At 38.7% G+C, this 24,565-nt stretch overlaps 2 protein-coding genes across 13 annotated transcripts in view; one reads left to right on the forward strand and one right to left on the reverse strand.

Moving 5' to 3' along the window:
• PHF11 (PHD finger protein 11) overlaps positions 1-18,830 on the forward strand; it is a 39,685-nt gene extending 20,855 nt beyond the window's left edge. For 2 of the 3 annotated variants that reach the window (XM_006083544.3, XM_023748633.1), the window contains 8 exons: positions 1,907-2,037; positions 8,710-8,753; positions 8,938-9,009; positions 11,415-11,479; positions 12,695-12,761; positions 14,242-14,373; positions 15,427-15,498; positions 17,910-18,830. In XM_006083544.3, the coding sequence (XP_006083606.2) occupies positions 1,907-2,037; positions 8,710-8,753; positions 8,938-9,009; positions 11,415-11,479; positions 12,695-12,761; positions 14,242-14,373; positions 15,427-15,498; positions 17,910-18,046 (720 nt within the window). In that variant the 3' untranslated portion in view covers positions 18,047-18,830. The remainder of the gene's footprint in view (positions 1-1,906; positions 2,038-8,709; positions 8,754-8,937; positions 9,010-11,414; positions 11,480-12,694; positions 12,762-14,241; positions 14,374-15,426; positions 15,499-17,909) is intronic. The other variant, XM_014449123.2, reaches the window with a different exon arrangement.
• RCBTB1 (RCC1 and BTB domain containing protein 1) overlaps positions 1-24,565 on the reverse strand; it is a 117,673-nt gene that overhangs the window by 23,014 nt on the left and 70,094 nt on the right. For 9 of the 10 annotated variants that reach the window (XM_023748613.1, XM_023748606.1, XM_006083545.3 and 6 more), the window contains one exon: positions 20,808-23,354. The exons of the other annotated variant lie outside the window; for it this stretch is intronic. In XM_023748613.1, the coding sequence (XP_023604381.1) occupies positions 23,214-23,354 (141 nt within the window). In that variant the 3' untranslated portion in view covers positions 20,808-23,213. Of the gene's footprint in view, positions 1-20,807; positions 23,355-24,565 lie in introns of those variants that run through there. 10 annotated transcript variants of the gene reach the window in all.

Consider the following 24,565-nt stretch of genomic DNA (forward strand, 5'->3'; position numbering starts at 1 on the left):
CTATCTTCGTATTTTCGGATTCTTTTTTCTTTTGCTTTTCCGATGGGTGTTTTTAGCTTCTTCGCATTTCAATCTTTGGCTTGATTCTTGCGCTCCTCTGGCCTGCTATTGTTATAATATTCTTTATTTCAGTCTGTGTATGCTTAATTTCTAGTTGTTTCTTTATCATAACATCGAGGGTCTCATTAGTTTTCGTGAGGCTCTCATCAAGTTTATTGGCAGCTTGTAGCACATTATTGCAAGCCCTCAAAATTGCGTTTTTTAGCTCTATATCCTCCATTTCTGTCATGTTTTTTTGTCTCCGCATTTTTTATGCTTTCTTGGTGCACCCCCTTGTGGTCTTTGTGCGCAGTCTTGTTCTAGTTAAGCCTTGATTGTTTTAGTTAATACTAGAGGGATTTGACCACCAGGCCGACTGGCTGTGAGAATCAGCTGAGTCTGCCCGGGAAAACTTCTGTCCTCTGGGGAGGTGCTAATCTAGCCTTTGCCTGAGGCTATCCGGCAAATGGCTCTGCGCAGGGCTTGGGCGGGGCTGGTCGCACGGGATCAACAGGGCGGGCGGAGGGAGCAGTTATGGCTGCTCTCAGTCCTGTTCCCAGAGGCTCTGATTCTCAGAACCCCGGCAACCGCTGCAAACCTCAGAGAGAAAGCTGCCCTCACGTTCCAACTGATGCCGGACAATCCCGCTTCTCCCGTCTGAGTCTGAGTCCCTAGAGACTCGCCCGGATCTGGAGCTCAGAGTCTGAGACTCACTCCCGACCGAAAACGACAACGGCGCCCTCAGCCACCAGCCCGCCCCGCGCGCGCACCTCCGCACCTTTAAATTTTCCACACTGCGCCTCCTCTGAGCCTCGGCACGCTGCTGTCTTTCCTTCTAGTTGAAGAGTCTCTCCTCAGCCAGCCTTCCTGTGGTTCTGGGTGATGTCCGTTCCGTCTTTTAGTTGTATTTTTGAAGTGGTTGTTTGCAGCAGCAGTCTCCGGTGTTTACCTATGCCGCCATCTTGCTCTCCTCCCCTCCACCTTGGGTCTTATCCCAGACTCTTCCTTGCCCTCCTCTCTGCTCCAACTACACCAGTTCCCCCTCCTGTCCCCCACCCCCACCCCTCGCAGCTCTGCCCCATCCTTCCAGAAAGCTTGCCATTGTCGAAACTCATTCTTGCTGCCAGAACATAAGGCCTTCGGTTTAGAATGTCCTTCCCCCTGGTTGTGTTGTTGTTTGCATGCTAGGAGCTCTTATTATTCACATCTAAGCATATATATCACCTCCTTAGAGGCCTTTACTTATCACACAATCTGTAAAACAGGCCTTATTATATACAGGGAGAAATGTGGGTCTAAGAGAGAGGAAGTGACTGACTGGAGACCACAGAGCTCTTAGTGGCACAACCAGGAGCTAGCTGCTCCAGCCACAGACTCAGTGTCTGTAACAGGACCCAGTGCTTAGAGCTGGACAATTTTCCAACCCTGCTTTTTGAGATTAGTTTTTTGAAACAAAACAGGTTTTCTGCTTTTTTTATTGATTTCAGACAGGGAGAGAGAGAGAGAAACATCCATGATAAGAGATGATCATTGATCAGCTGTCTCCTGCACACCCCCCACTGGGGATCGAGCCCACAACCCAGGCATGTGCCCTTGACTGGAATCGAACCCAGGACCCTTCAGTCCGCAGGCCAATGCTCTATCCACTAAGCCAAACCAGCCAGAGCGGTTTTCTGCTTTTAATCAGATCATTACAAAATAGTCTGTGCCAAGTGTTCTAGTTAGCTAACCAGCCAAATGTAAGTAATGTACCTCAGGACATTAGGGTTACTGACTTAAAAATAATATTTAGTAGCATGTTTAATTTTAAATTTTAAGAAAAATTATGAAAACAGGTGCTTACTCAGTAATATCTATTCTTCTGTAGAAATGCACATTTTGTGATGAAAAAGGAGCCACCGTGGGATGTGATAAAAAATCCTGTCCCAAGAATTACCACTTTTTCTGTGCCAAGAATGACCATGCTGTTCTACACACTGGATCTGGAGGAATTTATAAGTATTTAATAAAACAGTTTTAGAGCCACATTTGGGGGGACTGGAATAAAATAAGGAATGGTTTAAGATTAAGGCAAAGATACATATATTTTTAATTCTCACCCGAGGAGATGTTTATTTTTTTAGAGAAAGGGGGGGGAGAGGGTAAGAGAGAAAAAGAAACATTGATGTGAGAAACTGGGGATTGAACCCGCAATCTAAGTATGTGTCCTGATTGGGGAATCTAACTTTCAACCTTTCAGTGTACAAGACAACACTCGAACCAACTGAGCCACACTGGCTAGGGTGCAAAGAGATTTTTAAAACTAATTTTATGCTGATTATTTCTAAGTAAGAACTTAGTTTGGGGTCCCTGGTTGGGAATCTGACTTCACAACACCTTCTCCATATATCATGGGAAGAAAATAAGTAGGGTTGCTTTTGGTTTTGGTTGTAATCTTCCTACATTCCTTCTTTTCTGGTGGAAAGAAACATTGGTTGTCAGAGTGGCATGAGTGACCTAGTGATCTACATAATGGGTAGCCGTGAGACTGGGAACCAGTTTACATTTGCTCTTTCCTATAAACAGGAAAGGAGCCTTACTTGTTAGCCACAGGTCTATTGTTTATCCATCTTGTCTGCTCAATAAATACCTTTTCCCACCATGGTCACCACTATCATACCTATAAATAACTTCTAAAAATTATAAACTATGCAACAAATACAGTAATCAGTCTTTCAGTTATTAAAGAAACTTATCTTGTTTGTATTGCTTTTGACTTTTAAATCTTGCGTCATGTCTTTAATAATTCTTTAAATGTTAATTTTAACCCACTAAGGCATATTTCTTTTTTTTTCTTAATCCTCACCAATGGACATGCTCATCAATTTTAGAGAGAAAGGAAGAGAGAGAGAGAACGAGAACAAAATATAAATGTGAGAGAGAAACATCGATTGGCTGCCTCTCATACATGCCCCAACCTGGGACCAAACACGAAACCCAGGTATGTGCCCTGACCGGGAATTGAACCCATGACCTTTTGGTGTATGAGACAATGCTCCAATCAGCTGAGCCACACTGGCCAGGGCCCAATAAGGCATATTTCAAGTCCAGTAGAATTATATTTATTTTATTCAGGGAGAAACTTGAGCTCCCTTTCGATGAAAAGTTTCAGTTCAGTTAAATAATTATATAATTTAGTAAAAACAAAACAGTAAGCCAACTGTTAACTAAATTGATTCAGGCTACTTAGGTTGTTTTCATATCTTGGCTATTGTAAATAAAGCTTTAATGAACATAGGGGTGCATATAGTTTTGCAAATTAGTGTTTTTGTTTTCTTCAGATAAATACCCAGAAATGGATTGTATGGTAGTTCTAATTTTAATTTTTTGAGGAATTTCCATGCTGTTTTCTATAATGGCTGCATCAATTTACATTTCCACCAATAGTGCACAAGGTTTCTCCACATCCTGACCAACACTTCTTACTTCTAGTCTTTCTGATAATAGCCATCCTAACAGGTGTGAGGTGATATCTTATTGTGATTTTGATTTGCATTTCCTGATGATTAATGATGTTGAGTGAAAGTGAATGATGGTTGGGGGCATGAGGGTTCATCATATCTCCTCCACACTTATATATGTTTGAAAATTTTCATATTAAAGAAAAAAATTAAGTACCTGGCAAATGAAAGTGCTCAGAGATACCAGAATCCAAAGGGTGAGGAGATTAATTTTGATTGGGAGAAGAGGTGGGGTGGCTGGGAAAACTAAATGGAGGAGGTGGGAACTGGTGTGAGACAGGAAGAATTCATTCATTCCCATAGGTGAGGGAACCCTGCATCTTAGGGGTCAGCACCATAAGGGAAGGAAGAAGATGTAGGTAGGGGCTGAGGAGGAAGAAAGGATGGAAAGAAAATGCGGCTTGAGCAGATCCTTAAAATTCATCATTTCTTCTTTATAACTTTGCTACTTCTCTTCTGGGGCGCTGATCAATTCTAGATTCATGCAGTTCAAATCTAAAATTTAGGCGAGATGCCTGTAGAGTTAGAAAACTGTGCTTCCCAAATTAATACATGCAGTTTTGTGCTAAATATTTATTGTTGAAAATCAGAACTTTGTATAGTCAGATAAAATTTTGTGCATCTTAGATGTTGGGTCCTTAGGTGTCTTTATTCAGTAAAAACCTACTGATTACTATCTATAAACTAGTATGTTCAGAATATCTAGTCAGGGCTAAACCCTTCAAGAGAGCATACTGACCTTTCTGAGGCCCAAAAACATGGAGAACATGGCAGAGGCTCCATCTGTGCTTGATGTGGGTCAGTAACTTACACAGGTTCGAACAGATTTTCTTTTGGCTTAACTTTAAAATTTTTCAATTAGAGACGTTCAATATTTTATTAGTTTCAGGTGTACCACATAGTGATTAGACATTTATATCATTTACGAAGTGATTCCTTCAATAAGTTTTTCACCCACCTGGCACCCTTATAGTTATTACAATATTATTGACTATTTCCCTATGCTGTACCTTATGTCCCTGTGACTCTTTTGTACCTATTTTCTACTTCTTAATCACTTCATCTTTTTCTCCAGCCCCCAGCTCCACTCTCATCTGGCAACCATCAGTTTGTTCTCTGTATCTATGAGTCTTTTTCTATTTTGTTTGTTCATTTATTTTGTTCTTTAGAGTCCACATATAAGTGAAATTTATATTTGTGTTTCTCTGACTTATTTCACTTAGCATAATACCCTGTGGGTCCATCCATGTTGTTGCAAATGTTAAGATTTTATTATTTTTATGGCTGAGTAATATTTTATTATGTATGTACCACAACTTCTTTATCCATTGCCTTTTTTAAAATTGATCTTTATTGTTGAAAGTATCATAGACGTCCCCATTTCCCCCCCATTGACCCCTTCTAGCACACATCCGCCCCCTGCCCCAGGCCTTCACCACACTATTGTCAATGTCCATGGGTTATGCATATATGCATATAAGTTCTTTGGTTAATCTCTTCCCTCTGAGGTTGGGCAGTCTGTCTCATGTTTCTGTCTCTGGATCTGTTTTGTTCTTCAGTTTATTTTGTTCATTAGATTCAACATATGAGTGAGATCGTGTGATACTTGTCTTTCTCTGATTGGCTTATTTCACTTAGCATAATACTCTCCAGATCCTTCCATGCTGTCTCAAAGGATAAGATATCCTTCTGTTTTTACTGCTGCATAGTATTCCATGGTGTAAATGTACCACAACTCTTTTTTATCCACTCATCTACTGATGAAACAGGCACTTGGGTTGTTTCCAGATCTTAGCTATTATGAATTGCACTGCTATGAACATAGCGATGCATACATTCTTTCTGATTGGCTTTGGTTTCTTAGGATATATTCCTAGAAGTGGAACCACTGTGTCAAATGGGAGTTCCATATTTAATTTTTTGAGGAAACTATCCATTGTCTTTTGATGGATTATTTAATCTGTTTATACTTAAAGTAATTATTGCAAGGCATATAGATATTTCCATTTTATTATTGTTTTCTGATTGGTTCTGTAATTCTTCTCTGTTCCTTTGTTATTCTCTTACTCTCTTGTATGTTTGACTTTCTGTAGTGTTGTGTTTGATTCCTTTCTCTTTATTTCTTGTATATCTTTTGCAGGCTTTTGGTTTGTGCATCATATATCCCAAGCTATGTTTACAGCAGTCTGTCTTAGGTTGGTGGTTGCCTAAATTTGAACACATTCTAAAATCACAACCGGTTTTACTCTCCACCTCCACATTTATTTTTACATCATTTTTTTTTTTTACTTCTTGTGTGTGTGTGTGTGTGCATCTGTATCCCTTGATTTAACTGTTATAATTACTTTTGCCTTTTAAAACTTTGTATTAGCTTTATAGTTGATTGATCCAGTGATTTTATTGTTTACCTTTATCAGTAATAATTTTTCTTTGCAATATTTTCTTATTCATATTTTTTGCTGCTTCTCCTTTTTTCCTCCTCCTCCAATTCTCTCTCTCTCTCTCACCTTTCTTGTAATACTGGTTTGGTGGTGATGAACTCCTTCAGCTTTTTCTTGGCTGGAAAGCTCTTTATCGCTCCTAATATTCTAAATGATAGTCTTTCTGGGTGGAGTAACCTTGGTTGTAGGTCCTTGCTTTTTATCACTTTAAATATTTTGTGCTAACCCTTCAGGCCTGCAAAGTTTCTATTGAGAAATCAGCTAACAGTCTTATGGGAGCTCCCTTAGTTTTCTAACAGTTTGTTTTGATGCTTTTAAGATTCTCTCTTTGTCTTTAACCTTTCACATCCTATATAATAAAAGACTAATATGCAAATTGTCCCCTTGGGAGTTCGGCTGACCGGGAGTTCGACTGCTGGCTATGATGTGCACTGACCACCAGGGGGCGGCGTGGAACGAAGGAAGGCCCTGATTGCCGGCCAGGCCTAGGGACCCTACCCATGCACAAATTTCATGCACCGGGCCTCTTGTTTTATTTTATTTATTTTTATTATTGAACGTATCATAGATGTCCCCTTTTAACCTTTGGCATTTTAATTATGCATCTTGGTGTGGGCCTCTTTGGGTTCATCTTTTTTGGGACTCTGCACTTTCTAGACTTGTATGTCTATTTTCTTTGCCAGATTAGGGAAGTTTTCTTATTTCTTCAAATAAGTTCTCAATCCATTATTCTCTCTCTTCTCTTTCTGGTACTGCTGTGATTTGAATGTCATTACATTTTATGTTGCCCTGGAAGTCCTTAAACTATTTTCATTTTTTAAAAATTATTTTTTCTTTTTGCTGTTCTGCTACCTTGTCTTCCATATCACTGATTTAATTCTCTGCTTCATCTAATCTGCTGATTCCATCTAATGTAGTCTTCATTTCAGTTCTTGTATTCTTCATGTCTGACTGGTTCTTTATTTTTTCTATCTTTTTTTTTTAAGCTTCCTATCTCTTTATTGAACGTCTCACTGATACCATCTACTCTTCCCCTAAGTTCATTGAGCATCCTCATAACCATTATTTTGAACGCTGCATCTGGTAGATTTCTTGTTTCCATTTTGTTTAATTCTTTTTCTGGAATGTTGTTCTGTTCTTTCATTTGGGACCTGTTTCTTTGTCTTCTCATTTTGGCTGCCTCCTTGTATTTGCTTCTGTGTATTAGGTAGAACTGCTGTTATCTCCCAGTCTTGGCAGAGTGGCCTTATGTAGAAGGTGTCCTGTGGGGCCCCGTGGCATAGTCTCCCTGTTCACTTGAACTGGGTGTTCCAGTGGTGTCCTTTGTGTGGGTTTTATGTGCCCTTCCATTGAGTTGAACCTTGATTGCTGTTGGCACATCAGTGGGTGGGATTGATCCTCAGGCTGACAGATTGTGAGGACTGGCTATGACTACAGCAAAGCTGTTGTGCAGGGGTTGACCCCACAAAGTGGGATTTGCTTTAGCAGGGCTCTGGTGCCTGCTGAGACCACTATTTGGGTGTGTCATTTGTGGCACTACTTGGTGGTGCTCTGGAATGGTCTGAAGCCAGCGCCCAGGTGTGTTGGTTCCAGGGCCTCTTAGGAGGGGCTCCTGTGCAGGCCAAGGTCAGCTGCTGTTTGGCCTGAGGCCACCTGGTAGGAGCTGCAAAGTGGTCTGTGTTTGGTAGCTGCCTGTGCTGGGAGTGGAGGCACGTGATAGTGGTTATGCTGTGAAATGAGGCTGGCTTCTACCAGCTCCAGGCTTGGGACTGGTAGCAAGAGGTACATGGAAAGCTGAGGCCAGTCAGTGTTCATTTGGGGTTTGTGGATCTTTTAGAAATTTTAGGAAATTCCACAGAGCTTGTGTGGATTAGCCTCTGAAAGGTGTTTGGGTGGGTGTGGGAATTGGGTGGGGCGGGGTGTCGGGGAATCACCAGGCCAAGGTGAACTCTGTTAGCCATGTTGACTCAGATTTTTGTGTCCACCAGCGCCTGCAGGTTGTATGTGGGGAGGAGTCAACAACAGACCAGTGGTGCCTGATGGCACTTTTGTCCTGAGAGAGCTACTCCTCCAGGTCTTGCTTGAAGCCAGACTAGTTCCTCCACATATGTCCCTGGCACTTTTTAAGCTTCTTTCCCTTCTCTAAAACTTAGGGTGAGTGAGTCTGTACTCAAGTCTTTTAAGAGGTTGTCTGGGTCTTCTAACAGCCCTCCACACCCAGACTGGGTCCCTGCTGATTTCACAGCCACACGTGGTGGGGTCTCCTCTTACTGGCACTGGTCTTCTGGGCTGGAGAGTCTGGTGTGGGGCTAAGGAGTGAGTGAGGGGCCTCCACAGCCAAGATATCCCTCCCCAGTTCTTAATAGCCACACATGGGTGTGGGGATAGCGCATTTCATATCTCTGCCTCTCCTACCAGTCTTGACATGGGTTTTCTTTATATCCTTAGTTATAAGAGTTTTGTTCAGCTAAGACTTTCAAGTGATTCTCAGGAGTGGTTGTTCTATAATTTAGTTGTAAATTTGATGTGGCCATGGGAGGAGGCCAGCACAGCGTTTACCTCTATTTCCATCTTGACTGGAAGTCTCAAACAGCATTTTTCTTTAACAAATATTTAGGGCAATACCATCATAAAGATAGTTTAATTCCTTTTTAAATCACAAAAATAGGCATAATATTTGAAAAGTGTAAGTAAAAATATTTAACAATTCTTTGAAATTGCATTTTCAGAGTGTTTTGCCAAGAACATGCTCCATCGAGAGAAACTCAATCTGGTAAGTCTCTAAAATTTAGTATTGTGGGTTTAAAGAAAAGTAATCATTTAGGTAAGACATGAAATAACCTGATTTACTAGCCTCACTGAATTAAAATAAAAATTTCTGAATTAAAAATTTACATATAAAATTGTCATTTTCTTTGTACAGTGTATAATATAATGTAGTTTTCTTTGTGAACTAGGCCTCCTCTCTGTAAAGCCTTTGTCTCGTGTCTTCCATCCTCACTGCATTCAGAAGACTGTATCACAACAAGGTAAAAAGCTCTGCCTTTTTGTGACTGCTTCCCTTCTAAAAGAATATCAGAATTTTTAGTAGATAAAATTGATATAAAGTGCTGCATGGCCCCTAAATGAAAGTGTCCTAAGAATGCATGGTTAGCATTTCAGTTCTAATTAATGGTTAGCAATTAAGTTCTAAAATTGGACCCTGTCTGAATGGAAGTATGGGATGCACATCCATTCATGAATGGTTTCCACGTACTGTCAGAAAAAGCAGTATCTTTCTAGCACAGAATCTGGAATGCTCCTTGTGGACTGGAGTTAGGACCTATTTGGAAAAGGCTCAATTCTGTGTCATGCCAACTTCATTTTATCCAAACAATATCATTACCCTCATTTTTGAGTCATTACTGAAGCAAAATTTTTGGGCTGGAACACACACGGTGTTTGTTCCCTGGGCAGGATGTCCCAGATTCTTTGTCCGCCGGAGTCGAAGAATGAATCCACGGACAGAAGGTGGTACAGCAAAGGTGGAAATTTATTAAAGAACAAGTACAAACCCCACGTCGGGAGGGGGGAACGGGTCCCACTGAGTTCCCTGTCCCTATGGCTTATAAAGGCTACAGAGCCTGTGCCTTGATATCCCCTCTGGTCACTATTCGTTTGGACTGGTTACTATAGTAACTCCTAGGCTCTCTTATTGTAACCCCCTCCTTTCTTACTGTTTTCCTATTCCTTTGGGCTTTTACTTCTGGATGAGGGGCTTCCTTCCCTTTATTTTGTAAATGTAGACCTTTTGCTGTTCCCTGCTCCCTCTTTCTATGGCAGTGATGGTGAACCTTTTGAGCTCGGCGTGTCAGCATTTTGAAAAACCCTAACTTAACTCTGGTGCCGTGTCACATATAGAAATTTTTTGATATTTGCAACCATAGTAAAACAAAGATTTATATTTTTGATATTTATTATATATATTTAAATGCCATTTAACAAAGAAAAATCAACCAAAAAAATGAGTTCGTGTGTCACCTCTGACACGCGTGTCATAGGTTCGCCATCACTATTCTATGGAAATGTACCTGTTGCAGCTTTTCAGCTCCCCTATTTTATGGAAATATACCTTCTGCTGCTCTGCAACTCTGTGCTTCTTCCATGGTCCTCTTAATTTCTAAAATTTCCTAAAACCTGTTTTTTCACCCCTAAAAATTCCTGTTTCAGTACCTTTTTAAAAAATAATGGGTTGATGTTTTGGGGAAGAAGAATAAGAAATCGTAAATTTACATTATTTTGAAATATGTGTTGCTAGCAGGAATTCGGTACGCCTCATATGTAGCAAGCATTGGCCACAGTTTAGGTCCCAATGAGGGTGGACTAGGGACATATAAAGTACACTTCCTAGGAATTACTGGGTATTAATAAAATAAGCTGATCAGAACTAAATGCCATTTCAATACAATATACTTTTCTTTACTTTTTTTTTTTGGTTGAAAACATTACTCTTTTAACTTATTAAGAAATACTATGAAAAACCCTGTTGTCAGTTACTGTTTATTGACAGGAAAGGTAACAATAATGTATTAGTTTTAAAAAGCAGATTATAACACTGGTAGTGAATCCTCTCCCCAGAAGATTGTCTTTTGAATTGTTCCCAAAATTGTCTGTGTATACAAACTTACCTACTACTGTACTTTGCTTTTTCACTTAATATATTCTAGAGATCCTTCCATATCAACACAGGTGGATCTACCTCACTTTTAAAAGGCTGCATAATGTCCCATTGTGTACGTTATTCAGTCACATAACTGAACCACAACTGGACTAGTCTCTGTATGATGGGCATTTAGGTTACTTCCAGTTTTTCTACCACATTTAATACTGTAGTTAGCATTTTTCTCCATTCAACTTTGTGCCTTTATGCACTATACTGTTAGGAAAACTTCCTTTCAGTAGATTGCTGGATCAAAGAGTATAAAAAATGAAACTGAGTAACTATTGGTTAATTATCTTGCAAAGAGGCTGCACCAGCAGTACATAATTACCCCAATCCTCCCAAACATTAGACACTGAGCACCTTCATCTTTGTCGATCTGTTTTTACTTTGCATCTTTACTTGAGTGAAATTGAGTGTATTCCCGTCTTTTGATCAATTATATTTATTTTCCTGTCACCCATTCTGTTTTCCTATTCAATGAACCCTCTCCCCAGAGGGCTCCCAATTTGCCCATTTTTCTACTCCAGTGTCTTTTTTTGTATTGATTTATGAGATCTTTTTATATTTTTTAAATTGGCCTTTTATCATAGATGTTGCAAACATTTAGTCCAAGTTTGGCATATCTTTTGACTTTGTAATAACTTTTGGCATGTAAGAGTTTTACATTTTATGTAATCAAGCATCAGTCTTTTCCTTTATGGATTCTGATTTCTACATGATTTATGTTTTCAGCTCATTTTTCAGGAGTACAAAGAAAAAGAAAGAAGACAGATCACTCAACAAGCATTTCTGTACAGGTACTTTGACTTAATTTTATTATAGCTTTAAGTTTCTTCTTACAAAGTCCTCATTTTAACCATTCTGGATTTCAGGTGAAATGATAGAACCTTAATGAAATGAATATTAAAGAGAAGTTAGATGTGACAGTCCTGTAGCTCCTATAACACATCCCCTGGTACCAAATTAGTAAGAAGAATCTGAACCCATATAGTGCTTATGATCTTAAAATGTAGAGGTAAGGTCAAGCATCCTTACCTAGCCAAGTATTTCCCAGCTGCATGCTCCATACTTGACCTAATTTGTAACTTATAATTTTCTGGATTACTGTTGTGTGTAAAGCATATGAAAATGTTTTGGGGATTTCAAACAGTTTTTTATGCACCAGGTACCTTCACCTTTCTCCTGTTTATATAAGAGTTACTTGTCACAACTCTTGATGTTTTGTCATACAAAACAAAAATACATTTGATATTTACATCAACAGATGAATATGGGGCGTGATTTTCACCATAGGCATATCATTGAATTATACAAAAAAGATTGATTTTCATTTTATACAACATTCTGAAACGGAATTTTTGGACTGGAACCCGGATTCTTTGTCCGCCAGAGTCGAAGAATGAATCCACGGACATAAGGTGGTATAGCAAAGGTGGAAATTTATTAAAGAACAAGTACAGACTTCCACGTAGGGAGCGGGGAGAGTCCCACAGAACGGATTCCCACTGGAGGGGGAAAGGGTTCCACTGAGTTCCTTTCCCTATGGCTTATAAAGGCTGCAGATCCTGGTGCCTTGATATCCCCTCTGATAGGTCACTATTTCCTTAAGACTGGTTACTATAGTAACTCCTTGGCTCAAAGGTCAACCTCACAGGGGACATGTGAGGTTCTCCCCCCCCCCTCCTTCCTTATTGGTTTCCTATTCCCTTTGGGCTTTCTTCTTCTTCCCTGAATGAAGGGCTTCCTTCTCTTTATTTTGTAAATGTAGACCTTTTTCTGGTCCCAGCTCCCTCATTCTATGGAAATGTACCTGTTGCAGCTTTTCAGCTTCCCTATTCTATGGAAATATACCTTCTACTGCTCTGCAACTGTGCTTTCTCCGTGGTCCCCTTAATTTCCAAAATTTCTAAAATTTCCTAAACCTGTCTTATTTTAGCCCTAAAATTTCTGTTTCAATTCAATGCCAACAGTAAAATCAGTATAAAGTAATCTTGATTTTTCTCTCCTTCTAGGTACCTAAACTAACAGCAGTAAACAGGTCCGAAAAACAAATGGAAGAAGAGGATAGCAGACACACAGGTTTGCTATAAGTTTTTTTTCTGTAACAAATATGACCTATAATACTTACAAAAAAAGATGAACCATGTGTTTCATAGTTGGTATCCCACTTTATTCTTCTAGACCTGTAATAACTAATTTATAAGAATAGAATTTTTTGTCTTAACAATCCTTTTTATCATAACCCCAGCAGATCAAAATAACTTAGGTTGGGACAGTCCATCACTCTTCAGTATTGAGAGGATATTCTCTTTGTAGAGAAGGCAAGATAGTGTGAGCTTAGAATACAGTATTGTGCCACCCTCACACTGAGATTCCCTGCTCCCCGGGAGCCAGTACTGGCAGCTTTCTGTTCTTTTTTTTTTTTTTTTTTTTTTTTTAAATATATTTTATTGATTTTTTACAGAGAGGAAGGGAGAGAGATAGAGAGTTAGAAACATCGATGAGAGAGAAACATCGATCAGCTGCCTCCTGCACATCTCCCACTGGGGATGTGCCCGCAACCCAGGTACATGCCCTTGACCGGAATCGAACCTGAGACCTTTCGGTCCGCAGGCCGACGCTCTATCCACTGAGCCATACCGGTTTCGGCAGCTTTCTGTTCTTAAGCAGATAGATGTTCTATAACAACAGTCACTGTGACAGAAAAATAACAAAGGCTGTCATCTCAGAAGAGTTGAAGCTGTCAACGTAAAAAACCATTGAAACCTGTAAAGAATTTTTGTGAGTTTATTTGAGCCAAACTGTAGACATATGCCTGGAAGCAGAACCTCAACGAATTGAGATAGTGCTCCGGAGAATGGCAGGGTTACATCCGTATTTATACATGAAATTCATTGGTGACAGATTTAAGGAGGTGGGATTAAGCGAAGCAGGGGGAAACCTCTGTGATAGGATAGCAGGATCAATTAACATGATAATGAAGGAATTTGTAGTATCTGTCCTGGCGTCCAGAACATTTGGTTGTGCCCCAGGGGCTCCAGAAAAAAGGGAAGTTACAAGTTACCCAGACATTTCAAGGGTATGTTATCTTAGAGGCAAAAAGGCAAATGGGCTCAGTAAGGATCAAAGTTGATCTTGTCAGTGAAGATACTGGCCTAGGACATAACTGCCCACCATAACTGCTTTTAGTTAAAGTTTAATTTCAGACCATCCTTTGTGGTTACTTTAGGTCTCCGAGTCTGCAGAACTGCCATGCAGGCCTCTCCTGAGCTTGTCAGGTCAGCATGTGGCCCCTTTCGTCCACAAAGCTAAATTTGAGAAAATTGTCTTGCTTCATATAATTCTTCTAAACAAAGTTTTTCACATTTTCATAACATTTCATTCATTGTTTCAGCTAGGAAAAATGAGGTTTGATGAAATTACAATTAATAGACAACCTAAAGGTACTGTATGTGTTAACTATGCTCATCTACCACTAGGCAACGTCTTAAGAAGACTATAAAGTGATTTATAACAGCTTCCCTAACACTGTTTCCTTCTAAAATGTTCTTATTCTTAGATGCAATTGTGAAAGTTGCTTTTCTCAAGAAATGTAAGGAAGCAGGACTTCTTAATGATTTATTTGAAGAAATATCACAAAAACTTCATTTGATTCAGGAAAGACTCATGGATGAGAATATTTCAGAATCAGGTACTAAAATAGCAAAATTCCTATACAGAGACTTCTCACAGATGTACATATAAAACAAAACAAAACCAAAAACCTGTACACATTTTCTATCTGAAGTATTATTTTCCTTTTTATTTCATTCTTTAATAAAATCCATTGTTCCAGATCTCCTGTCTTTTACAAATCTACAGGATGTGGGCAATTCACAAACGCATTAATTTTGTAAAAAGTATCCTGATGCCATGAAGGTTTTCAAGTATTTTCCAAAGGTGTGCATAGCTGAGAGTAACCAGCAAGAGATGGGCACTTCAGAACCAAACTCAGTCACACATCCACCCCCACAGATGAGCACACTTGTTGCTAAGATCTGAGAATGGCATTATGTTCGTTTTGATTTGACTCAAATTCTGTTCCTTAGTAAACCAAGTGTCTTTTTTGGTATGTTCAAGTTTAAAGTATGGAAGTAATTTTACTGTTCAGACTGATGTGTGACTTAGTTAAATGTGACCTTTCATTAGGAACTCTTTGGAAAGCTGAAGTTCCATTCATATGGGCAGATATATAGCCACTTAGCCTTCTTATCATTTCTCCTATGAGCGTAAAACCTTTATTATAATTATTGCTATTTTGTAAGAAAAAGCTTGATAGTCTATATTTTAAGCAATAGTATAAAATAAATGGTTATTTGAAAGGGATTATTTTCTATAGGACAAAACCAAAAAATGAAATTAAGAGCAAACATATCTTAAAGCTCATTCAATGCATTCTTTTGTCTACAAGCACTTCTCAAACTTGAGCATGCCCCTCAGAATCACCTGGAGCAGCGGTCACCAACCGGTGGTCCCTGAGGTCTGAAAGGTTGGCAACCGCTGATCTGGAAGGCTTGTTAAGTCACAGATAGCTGGGCCTCCCCCCTGGAGGTTCTTATCAGTAGAGGTGCCAAGAATTTGCATTTCTAACAAGTTCCCAGTAGATAACTGCTCTGTTTACTTTTCATTTTGGAGGGTTATTTTGTGAGGTGTTTCTGCCTACATAAAATATTTAAATTAAAACAAAATGTTTTTCTCCCTCCAGACTATGAAGAAATCGGGACTTCACTTTTTGACTGTAGATTGTTTGAAGACGCATTTGTAAATTTTCAAGAAGGTATGAGTTAGAATCAAGCAGCCAAGTTTACAAATATTTATCAATATTGAAATAATGTAATACTATTCAGGTGATAAAAATCATATTTCAATGGACAGTTTTATTTATGATTCTTTATTGTTGAAAGTATTACATATTAGACACAGTTTTATTAAATGAAAAAGCGACACTACAAAATAGTATGACTTCTCACACACACAAGAAAAAATACGTAAATACAGAGGCACATGTGCACACAGAAAAACTGCACCAAATGGAAACAGTATTTATCTGTAGGCGGCTGGGTTAGTGTTTTTCTTTGTATTTTCCACAATCTCCAACCTACATATAGTAATATTTTATGTAGAAACAACAAAAAATGATTGCAAAATGGCAGGATATTTGGGCACCATGTTCAGAAATCAGCAGGAACAGATGAACCGTTCTTTGGCCTCTGCCTTCAGGCAGCCAGGCTGTGACAACTCCAGCTGCCATTTGTCTCCCTCTCACTTGGTATGATGTATACATATTTTAATTTTCCCAATATTAATCTGCAAATCCAATGGCCAGCTTTAGATCAACTCTAAAGCTTATGAGAAAAAAAATGAACAAGAATAGCTAAGAAATTTTTGAAAAAGAAAAAAGCCTTGTGAGGGCAGAGACTTAACTTTTCTGTAAAATATCAACCATTTATTAAGTAGGTGCTTTTGCCATTTTTTTTTAAAATATATTTTATTGATTTTTTACAGAGAGGAAGGGAGAGGGATAGAGAGCTAGAAACACCGACGAGAGAGAAACACCGACCAGCTGCCTCCCGCACACCCCACACTGAGGATGTGCCCACAACCAAGGTACATGCCCTTGACCGGAATCGAACCCGGGACCTTTCAGTCCGCAGGCCGACGCTCTATCCACTGAGCCAAACCGGCTACGGCATTGCCATTGTTTAAGATGCCTTCAAACAAGGCTAAATTTTCACTTGTCTGATCTGACTTCTCCCCAAGGCTGCCACACACAACTGGGAGGGGTGCACTGCACATCCCAGTGTGTGTGTTTTGGGGGGGTGGGGGGGGCCAGAGTCACACAGTTTTTTGCAAATGGCTTCTCTGAAGTTCTATTTGTCTATCCAGCAAATGGTATTAGGACAATAGGTTTTCCCTGTGGAGAAAACATTACCAGGTAGTTCATATCCCTGTCTCAATATACACAAGCTTTTCATTTTGTTTTCATATTACATATTTCTATTTGAATTTTGTATTACATTTATAATCAGCAGAAAAAATATTTCTTAACGGATACCAAAAATAGTGTATCTTTTAACAGTCTCTTGAGGATGTCTGTAGACTGCTCATGAGAATATCCATGTGTGTTTTTTAAGCAGCCTTTTAAATCTTTTTCTAAAAAGCTTTATTTTGTAGGGGACTTTCACTGTGTTTATTTATTTATTTTTGTATAAAAGGTTACATCTTTGGAACATGACACAGGTCACTACTTGGGTGGGTGAGTAGGAGTATATAGGTTACAGTGTAATATTTGTGGGGTGGGTCACTAGGAGGAGACACTATTTGAAATCTCATGAGAACCAACTTAAAAGACTTAACTTTAAAAAAAATTTACTGATTTTAGAGAGAGAGAGAAAGGGAAAAAGAGAAACATCAACTTGTTCCACTTAATGCATTCACTGGTTGCTTCTTATACTAGTATGTGCCCTGACTGGGGATCGAACCCGCAACCTTGGTGCATTGGGACAACACTCTAACCAATTTAGCTACCTGGCCAGGGCAAAAGGCTTTAACTTTTGACACCCAACTAATAAAGATTCTTTGGCTTAACATAGCCTTTCTAATGTTCCAGAACATTAACTACAGGTATGTAGGTATTCTAAGATTGTGTATATGTTAATATTCTTCCGTTTTGAGTTTTTTTTAAAAATGACATTGCCTCTGAGTAATGTTCCTAAATTTCCACATTAAAAGCCTTTCTATTTCTAAATAAAATCAAAAGCTTTTAACATTAAAAACTGGATGCATTTTTATGAAAGACTTGCCCAGATCCTTGATATTGTAATCACATGCTCTTGCCAATCATCATCTCTCAACAAATGTATGTAGTGTAGCATGAAGGTTATACAGTGGCTGCTTTCGAGTTTTCAAAGATACACAGAGTGCCTTTTTCTGCTATAAATATGTACAAAACCTTAAAGATTTACTGATCAGCTTTATGTGAAATAAAATACTAGAGTTCTATCCTGAATTAGAAGAGGAAGCAAAGACATAAAAGAACCAGTTCCTCCTCTTAAGATCCTAGATTCTTTTCACTTGGAGCACAGCATCATGTACTATGCTCTTGCAAGTAAAAGGGGCTAGATATCATAACATTTTTTATACAACTTCTGAATAACCTGAAATCATTTTATTTCTTATCATACACAGCATTAGAGACTAACATTCAGCAATTCGAAGAAAAATGGCAGCAGATGAAGGAAGAGATTGAGCTACTTCAGGACTTAAAACAAACTTTGTGCTCTGTTCAAGAAAACAGTGCTTCAGTATCTTCTTTATCTTCTTAAGAGTTACCATTTCTTAAGCCAGAAATTGGGCATAGCTGCAAGCAGGCTGAGAACTAGAGACCAGGCCTGGGAAAGCCACACATCTCTAGCACAAGGTCTCGTGTCTTTCTTGTCTGCACACTTTGATCCTCACCAGCTCAACCTGTTCATGCCTAACTGGGTGTTTACTGCCTCCCTCTTATGATCTCACTTCTCCTACCTCTCCTCTGACAAAATGTTTCTCAGATTCTACTTGAGTAAATTGGATCATGCCTCCCATATCTCCCAACCTCCGTACTAAAACCCTTTCTCTGGCTTCCTGCTGACACATTGCCTCCACCCCTCTCGTACTCCAGTAAAATAGGTCAGCAGTCGCCAACCTTTCGGACCTCCGGTTGGCAACCGCTGATCTAGGTTGATTCCAGTAACACACCAGGTGCCCCTGCCCCCAGGGCCTTTAGCACATCCGGTTGTGAAGTCTTAACTGCTCTTTTGCCTTCCTCTTACTGCTCCCTCTGCAGATCTTATTATAGAAGTTCCTCCCACTTATTCCATCTGAGAGTACTTTTCCTTCATAACCCTTCCCAGTATAACCCACTGTACCTCACATCACGCTGCTGGAGTATCAGCTCTGAGGGCAGGAACTAACTATTCTGTGTTTGCTTACTATCACATTCCCAAGCACCCAGCATGCTCCATAAATGTTTGTTCAAAAAATACATAAACTGTTTTTATCTTTTGAAACTATTTCTAGCCCATAATGCCTCTTAGATATAATAAATTTGAATATTTTATTTTACTTGTACCAAATTTGCCTGTCTTCTTGTCACAAAGTCTGCTTTTTAAATTTCTTCTCAGCCACAGTCATCACATAGAAATACATCATCTTCAAAATAAACACTGAGATTTAAAATTGGACTCTGAATAAGAATATCAGTGAGAATATGTAAGAATGAAAAAAAAATGATAGTTACGATTTTTCTCAACCTTACATTCACATTTCTAATTTTTTACTATAGTACCTTAATACACAATAATCCTACATTTCTTATTGTTGTTAATTCTCATCCAAGGGTATTTTTCCATTGATTTCTTAGAGTGGAAGGGAGGGGGAGAAACAGAGAGAGAAACATCCATTTGAGAGAGAGACATCAATTGTTTGCCTCCCACATGCACCCTGATCAGACCCAGGGATCGAGCCTGTAAATGAGGTATGTGCCCTTGAGAGGACACTGTATCCACTGAGCCAAACTGGCCAGGGCAATAATGCTACATTTCAAAATGAGTTTGATTAAGTCTCAGCATGATGCCAGGTATGTAGTAAGTACTCAAAAAATATCTGTTCAGAGAAGAATATGATGTAGGTGAAAAGAGAATGGGTCCATACCTGTTGTAAAGGCAACCCTAGCCGAAGTCAGGTCAGCGGTTCTCAAATTTGCACATCAGAATCGCCTGGGGGACTTAACAAACTAACAGCCAAGACTCCATCCCAGACCCACTGAATCAAATTTCCCCTGGTCTAGATGGTAACTCAGCTTCTGCCCTGATACTGAGTAATAGTTTTGACTTCATGATCTTTAAAGAAAACCTCTGTCCCCCCACGTTATTTTCAAATTTAATCTGTCATTCACAAGATTACTTTGGCACAATGCAGCTCATGTTTTACAGTCATAAAGTAAGCAAATGTCTGGCAAACTTAGACCTGGTTTTGTACTTTAGCTCTATCACTTAGTACTGGAAAACTTTAATCACATTGTTTAATCTATCTGAGCCCAATCCTGCCTACCTTATGGTACAAAATGTGGGCATGAAAAAAAATGTACATGCAGCACAGGGCATGATGCTTGGCACCGTGGGAAATAAATGTTTTCACATACACACATCCTCCCCTTGCCAGCATTTCCACCTCTCAGACCCTGGCTTTTCTACTCAACCAGACTTGCTTATGTTAGGCTCTGGAAGGCTCATCAGCTCCCACCTGTAAGCCTTTGCTTGTGCCACTTAATGTGTTTTGGAAATGAGCTGACAGGACACTTACGTTTTTCCCCACACTGCACAAACATCTTCAGATATGCTTCTCGTATTAACTCTTAGGTTTTCTCTCACTATCATGAAAAGCTGTTTACAGATATGTTATTATGTTAACTCCTAAACCTTTCCTATAATGTATACTTTCCTTGAGGGCAGGGACTATTTATGTCTTTTCCTTCACTTATAAGTACCCCAAAGGATTCAGGTTTTTCTGCTGTGACAGTTCAACTGTACTATCTTTCAGCAGAAATAAAATCAAAGGATTTTTATAGGGGTGTGTGTGCAGTTCAGACACAGTTGACACATGTTCATGGTGGTATCTATTTTTAGCCTGATACCTGCTAAGACTCATAGTACAGATTTTTTTAAGTTGTTGTAAAATTTACCATGTTAACTATGTTTATGTGCACAGGTCTGCAGCGTTAAGTAAATTCACACTGTTTTGCTACCCCCACCACTGTCCATCCACAGAACTCTTTTCATCTTGCACAACTGTAACTCTGTAACTGTGACTCCCCATTTCCTCCTCCCTGGAGTCCCTGGCAACCACAACCTACTTTCTGAAAGTCTCTGAATGTGACAGGTACTTCACATAAGTGGAATCATATAGTCTTTGTCCTTTGGTGACTGGCTTATTGAACCTAGCATAATGTCTTCAAGGTTCATCCAAGTTGCAGCATGTGTCAGAATTTCTTTTTATGGCTGCATATTACTGATTTTTGAGGGGGGTAGTGGAACAACTACATGCCTCTTTTTAACAGACAGCTTTATTTATTAATATGTCATTCTAAACATTACATAAATACAACCTATACATTAGAGTATCAAACATGTTCCAGTAAGAAGATCAACAGTACATTTAGGGCTATTTTAGGAAATATGAATACTTTGGCTTTCATTATTACATCAGAGGAAAAAAGCAATTCAAAGAATAGTTTTCATCTCTATGATTAACAACAAAACCAAGTAGAAAAATAAGTATATATTTTTAAAAAAAGATAAACAATTTTGAAGGACTTATTCCTGTTCTCTTCACTACATACATACTCACACAAATTACTCAATAATATGAGAAGTGGTTCTTCACAAATATTTGTTCAATGAATGAACCATGTATGGAAATGGACCTACTACTTTAATTTGTGCTTTTCATAGTCCTTTTTTCAAGTAAGAGCAATAGTAAACATACTGAAGTTCATGTTTTGTCCAGATCAAAATAAGCCTACAGAACAGTGATTGTTACAAACACTACCCACCATAATTAATCAAATTAATATGTATTATCAACCTAGTAAGAAAAGTTCTATCATGTTACAGAACCAGTTCTAACCTAATCACTGGACTTCAATCACTAGCAACATGGTCAAGAAAAGGGGTCTGGGACTTCTAGATTTGTATATGTTTTACCTGTCAATGAATTTCTAGCTTCAGGCCCTCACTCCCTGCTACACACACACTTAAAAACACTGCTAAAAATAATAGCTGCCGCATCTCTTCACCCTCTTGTTAATCTGAAAATGTATTTAGGCAAGAGTATACTGAATATGTCAGTCATTTTTATTGGGGAAAAAGTGTGTGGAGGAGGGGGCAATTTAAACTTGAGTTCTCAAATTTTATCTTAATAAAATAAAACATCGTTAAATAGTAGTGGAGATTCTAATTTATAAATACATTTGATCTGAAAATGTATTTAGGCTCCAAGTTCAGATGGGAGGACCTTCTAGGCAGGAAACAGAATTTGCTAAGAGAACTCCCACAAATGGAAATGAGTCTGTGGATTGGAGGGCAGAACAGAGCTTTGTTCTTAAAGCAACTGACACACACGACAAAGCTTAAGAGTTGAATATTCTTACCTTCCAAATCACACTTCATAACCAGACCCCCAAAAACAAAACAAAAAATCCCATAATTTTGATCCTTTTTCAAGGTCCAATTGTGCTAAATATTAGACCTAACACAATTAAAAGGAGAGGAAAACCAAAAGTAAAAGCTGGCGAAGTTTCAAATAAGTGAATTGGTGATGGATTTGGTCTAGATAAGATATAAAACTAATTCCTTTAAGTCCTGTAAGAGAGTTGGTTTTAAGAACCTTTTCTTTGAATCATATGTAGCAGATCTGATGATTTAGCAGCCACAATTTAGGAAGGCAAGAGTATATTGAATATGTCATTTTTATAGAGGAAAAAGTGTGTGGAGGAAGGGGCAATTTAAACTTGAGTTCTCAAATTTTATCTTAATAAAATAAAACATCGTTAAATAGTAGTGGAGATTCTAAGTTATAAAACATTCACCTTGTCCAAATTTCTTCCATTATCAACTTTTCACAGACAGTTCTAAATTACTACTCTTTATGTGCTTAAGTCTTAAGAGAAATCTTGGCTAATCTAAAAATTTATCTTAACATAATTATCATTTCAATAGATTTAACTCATATTAAACTTAATATTATTTTCATACACCATGAAGTTAAGAAAAAGTCCATCAATAGTGCAAACACACACAAAAAAGCCTCAAAATATCTCAGCTATTCTTTCACAGTAAGGCAGTTGAGCTAGCAACTAATGCAGCAATTCAGTAAGACCCAAAGTCAGCATCTTTAATTCATGGTGGGGCCTCTATGTCTAACTCACAATTCAAAAACTATCACCACCCCTAGTGTCAAACGGATTGTTGATAAGTGAGCCAGGAGAGTTGCCACAAACGTTCCCTTTCCAAGTTCATAAATTCCTCTAATGAAAAACAAAAAAACAACCAGCTAAACTTTCACCCTTTTATAGTGTTCCAGACAAACCGATAGTCACATTTAAAATAGACATGTCTGGAAACAAGAGTTGTTTAAAGTAAGTTCAGGAAAAGCCATATATACTTCATATATTCCTACACAGAGAATTGTGTCTCAGATATGAAAAGAAGTAAGTTCAGGAAAAGCCATATATCCTTCATATATTCCTACACAGAGAATTCTGTCTCAGATATGAAAAGAAATAAGTTCAGGAAAAGCCGTATATCCTTCATATATTCCTACACAGAGAACTGTGTCTCAGATATGAAAAGACAACCTGATGGTTTTTACCTGCAGCCTATCACCAGTAGAGCACAAAAGACACACCATCACCAGTGCCCCAGAGCACTCACACATAACCCAGCAGCCTTGGCTTCAGTTCTTAAAGGCTCCACATTTACTGGCTTTAGCAATGAATTCCTTTAGCAGAGGGCCATCCATTTGCCAAAATGCTGCGGTCTGTGTAACTTCTGTCAAATGATTGATGCAAAACTTAAAGCAGAATTCTTCTAAATCCTGGACACACACAACAAAAATAAAAACAAGAAGAGGCCTTTTTAAATTAACCTTAATTGAATTACTCTCTCCAAACCCTTCACCCCAAGTACCTCCCCCTCCCCCAGAAAGGTAGTTGAGTCCAGAAACCTCAAATTAGGCAAACAAGTGGCCACAGGTAGGTGTCAGAAAAGCACGTGCTATTTACTCACAACACAGTAAAAGCAACGGTTCCCTATCTCATCTGACTCTTCAAAACATACCCACATGCACACACACACACAGTCCATGAGGGTAAGTTTCCTCGTGGTTATCACACAGTCTAGTGAGTCATACTTAACATGATTTTAAAAAGCTAACGCAACTTAGGTCCCAATCATATGTTTTACCACATTCAAGAAGTCAGAGAAAAGAATTAAGATATGGGTTATTTAGTTTAAGGCAGAGACTACAAAAAATAAAAGGGGGGGGGTGAGAGACTATAAGAATTAGAAAAGCGTTGAAGAGGTGTAGTCAACCTAAAGTGACGCATTAAAAAAATTTCCAAGGGCCTTAAATTCACTTTCATGCTCTCCTAAATACAAATGCCTTCAAGAATAATACTCAACAACGTCCATCACACCTATTTCTTAGATGGTTAACAGAAAGAAGAATATTCAGAGATTGGATTTTCAGTCAGACAAATGGAAGTCACCAACCACCACCATTCAGGAAAGTAATATATACAAATGGTAAACCAGAACAATTTAAAAATCGATTTCTGCCTAACTAATACAACCTGTCATCCCCAGCAAGACTCTAATGTTGTTTGTTCCTTCGTATGTTGGAACATATATTAAATCAATGAGGTACCAGGAATATATACCAAAACTAAGTATATAAAAGCAAATCCCGCTAATAACTCTTATCACAAATAGCTTGACTTTTATCACTTGGCTGGATACTGTGGAGGTACTCAGGGTCCTATCAAACCAGGAATTCAACAACATTTAAATGGTACAGTCTTGACTTCACATTTCCAGCAACCATGAAATGAGAATTTTAGGCAAAATGGGGAAGGACTCACACAAACATATGAACACACACCTTTTTTGCTCTCTCGGTGCAGACCTCTGCGAATAAAGACTCCCTTTATCCTGAGGAGCCTCTGTCTCCACTGAAAGGAGGATACTCCCCTCCAGGAATATAACCAGTAGGGGATAAACTCCATCTAATGTGTACCAGCCAGCCAC

Source organism: Myotis lucifugus, unplaced genomic scaffold, assembly GCF_000147115.1.
Source record: "Myotis lucifugus unplaced genomic scaffold, Myoluc2.0 scaffold_7, whole genome shotgun sequence".
In the NCBI taxonomy this organism is placed as follows: Eukaryota; Metazoa; Chordata; class Mammalia; order Chiroptera; family Vespertilionidae; genus Myotis; species Myotis lucifugus.